The 3225-nt window shown below is 50.5% G+C and overlaps 1 protein-coding gene across 1 annotated transcript; it reads left to right on the top strand.

The window, feature by feature from the left end:
• The first annotated feature begins 899 nt into the window (after window positions 1-899).
• On the top strand, window positions 900-2318 carry BDZ99DRAFT_462164 (uncharacterized protein). The gene is made up of 3 exons (XM_033719784.1): window positions 900-1422; window positions 1490-1957; window positions 2033-2318. The coding sequence occupies exons 1-2, from the start codon at window positions 1269-1271 to the stop codon at window positions 1840-1842; spliced, it is 507 nt and encodes a 168-aa protein (XP_033577828.1). The 5' UTR covers window positions 900-1268; the 3' UTR covers window positions 1843-1957; window positions 2033-2318.
• The last annotated feature ends 907 nt before the right edge of the window (window positions 2319-3225 follow it).

Raw genomic sequence — 3225 nt, 5'->3', positions numbered from 1 at the left:
TAAAGGATTATAAGGTTCTATAACAATTAAAACATAAGGCTAAGGTGATTGTATCGACCAGTAAACGTGTAGCCGTGAGGTGTAAGTCTCGGAACTCCAGAGGAGAAGGACGGCTCTTTTACTTCAGCTGTGGATGATGTGAGCAGAGCCAGCACAGTTAGAGTGAGCGACATTACCTTCTGCAGACGAGCCCTTGAGACTGAAAGGCTAGGCCACGCTCTGCGAGCGAGAGAGAAAGTAAGGCTGGTTTTAAGCTTGCAAGCGGATATGTATCGGGGGTGGCCTCAATCCTGACCGACTGGCAAATGCATATGCGCCTAACCAAAACAGGATTAGTTGAAAGCTAATCTTGGCAAGCTTGTCAAAACAATACTTAAACATTCTCAGTTCACCGTCTCCAGCATGAGCGCATCCTTTTAATTGTCCCACGAAGCGTAAAATTTCCTCGATCCTACATCGCGGCCCTCACGAAAACTTTGTCTGACGCCTGCAATGATCAGGACTCGACGCAAGCCACTGCGATAGTTTCGGCGAGCCAGAAATGGCCCACCCGACGCCAAGTGTCAACTCGAACGAGAGCAGTCGGGGAGAGCATCGAAGCCACGCTCAGATTCGGGTCCGGCATCGATCAACCCTCACGGCAAAATCACTTAGCACAAACCGCAAGGTGGGGTGGACCCACCTGCAGTAGGTCCCTCCTACGGGTCAATGCTAACCTTGTGGCAGCCAGTTAGAATGCTCCTACGCACGTCTGTCTACGCGTCTCAGCTGTACAGGGTTCACTTCTCAGCTGGACAGGGTTCACCTGTTGTTTTGTCACCGTTGCTGCCTGCAACCCCTGGTCTCTCTTCACTATATAGCCACTCATTAGCACCTCAATACAACTCATGCTTTCCTCACTGATCCTTTGCCCTTCCTACGCCAGCTGCCACCTTGTCATAATGTGCTTCATGAACCTTCCAGACTGTGCCGTGGAATCCCTGTCCATTGAACGGGCTACCAAGTGGGAAAATTGGCGTGACCCACAATTGCAAGGCTCTGTGCATTCCCACTAGATGTCCGGTACCATCGTCCCGGACCTGGAAGGTGGCGCACTAAAGTCCACCGTCGTGCCTTTGGATCGAAAGCGGTCATCTGTAGCGGTCAGCGTAGGGGCTGCTCTGAACGTGCGCACATGGCAATCTTAAAGCCAAACAAGCATGCGAAGATGTATGACATGGTGTCCCCTCTCATCTAGCTTCAACTTCCACAGTCGCCAGAAGTTGGCCATGTCTGATCCCACAGTCCAACACGCGGCGTATATCAATCAGCATCCGTTAGGCCTGAATATCTCCGCAGAGCATTCGTTTGAACATGATAGACTCATGAAGCCGAGCCTATCAGGCGGGCGTGTCTATGAGGCGACAGAAAATGGTAGCACTGGGTAAATATAACGCTTAATACAGCCATGTGTATACATCACCCGATTCTGACCGCAAGTGAGCAATTAGGTCCACCAAGAAACCTGGTCGCAGTGTTTTGCGTCTTACCCCCACCCAGCTTGAGCGCAAGCGGGCCAGGGACAGAGAAGCTCAGCGGACCATGCGTGAGCGGGCCAAGAACGTGATTGAATCTCTTGAGAAACTGATTATGGAGCTCAAGAAAGAAAATCAGTGGCTGAAGCAAGAGAACCATATACTGAAGAAAAATGGATGTCTGCTTCAAGAACTGGATAAACGAGACAGGAGCAATTTGCCAAGTGTGGACGGGCCCAAAATAAAGAACGAGAGCGGCGGTCACCTTTTCTCCACAAACTCCTCCCAAGGTCTCCCACATGTGCCGTTGTTTATAGGCAACCCTTAAGCGAGGCAGGAAATTTTGCAACCTCCCTACCCGAGACCGGTTATGAACTCTAGCTACCCCCATGCAGAATGGACATCTGAGCCTTCGCTGACCATGGCAATTGGCATGACGCACGCTATTACTTCAAGTCAGACAGGGCAGATGCGGGCGTCGCGACATCCGTCAGGATCTTCCACAAGACTATACACACCAGACGACAGCTCATGGGTTTCGTACTCGAGCTCCCTATCTTCATCTACACTTGGCTTCAAGAAGACGAGCATCCTGAACAAGCCTATACTCCAGTTGAACATCACGATACTGCACCCATAAAAGCAGATCGCAGCAGTTATTGTACGATCCTTTTCCTAGCGATTCGACTTTTTTTTCTCACAAAGCATGGCAGCATCAAACCTGCCACCTGTTAGTCCGCAGCCATATAGAGCTATAGAATTTCCACCCGCAGCTTCAGCGGAGGCCTCAGCACTCCGAGCACCGGCAATTTTAATGGAGTCACTCTATCGGCCCATTGATGAACTCGACAATCGAAGAAATTGTTCCATTCATACTTGTCCTTGTACTAAGTTCAGACTAGACAGCATCCGTTTCTGTAGAACAACGTTCTCTGAAACCCCCTCAGGGAAGTGGTGCACTTGTGCACATCTGGCTGACGATCACTATTGCAGAGATAGAAAGGAGATAGGCTAGATTCCAGGTACCTATGGGTGGATGAGAACAGTAATGACCCTCCAATTTGCACTTCAGAATTGGATCGATGCTTCCTCAGGTCAGATGCGTTTTCGAAACTGTTAAAGGACCAAGGAATTTCCTGGAAGAGGGTCTGTTAGATAGAGGTGAGTCTCGTCGGCGCGATGATTCCTAGCACGGTGCTCCATTCGTTTTGCGTCTTCTGCGCGGGCGTTGACGTCCTTCGGTAGCTACGACATCAACATTGCCATCACTCCTAGCGGTGTACCTCCTGCTGCTCTCTGCAATCCACCTTTGCGGAATTCTGGTTGCATGGGTCGCAGGGCTGTGTTCAAAGCAGTGTTCGGTTTTATCCTGAGTCCCATAATTCTACAATACCATCAGTGGTGATTCCGGGTCGGTGGTCTACGTACATCAGCTGCTTCAAAATCTGAAGCGTTGACAAGCTGCAGACGCCACCGCCATGGAGAGCAAGCTGGCGTCGTTTCTGCGCGGCTTGGGGAGGCGTCGGGAAAGGCTAAAAGGTAGTGCAAAAAAGACCTGGAGGCTACAGGAATCAAATAATAGCACGGTGGAGCCTGCGAGATGTGAATGCAACAAAGGTTACTTTGGTGTGTTGCCTAGCTAGCGCGGCGGAATATGCCGCCCAACTTCAATCCCTGACACATTGCACGTGATATACTGGGAACGAGGCTT

Source organism: Mytilinidion resinicola (genome assembly GCF_010093595.1).
Source record: "Mytilinidion resinicola strain CBS 304.34 unplaced genomic scaffold BDZ99scaffold_8, whole genome shotgun sequence".
NCBI classification, from domain to species: domain Eukaryota; kingdom Fungi; phylum Ascomycota; class Dothideomycetes; order Mytilinidiales; family Mytilinidiaceae; genus Mytilinidion; species Mytilinidion resinicola.
The sequence above is the reverse complement of the archived record's forward strand: the minus strand, read 5'-3'. Positions and strand labels throughout refer to the sequence as shown.

Bases quoted from the DNA above. Each gene is read 5' to 3' on its own strand.
- BDZ99DRAFT_462164 (XM_033719784.1), top strand. From the start codon at position 1,269: ATGTCTGATCCCACAGTCCAACACGCGGCGTATATCAATCAGCATCCG. The intron at 1,423-1,489 runs GGTAAATATAAC...AGTGAGCAATTA, and splicing joins GACAGAAAATGGTAGCACTG to GGTCCACCAAGAAACCTGGT.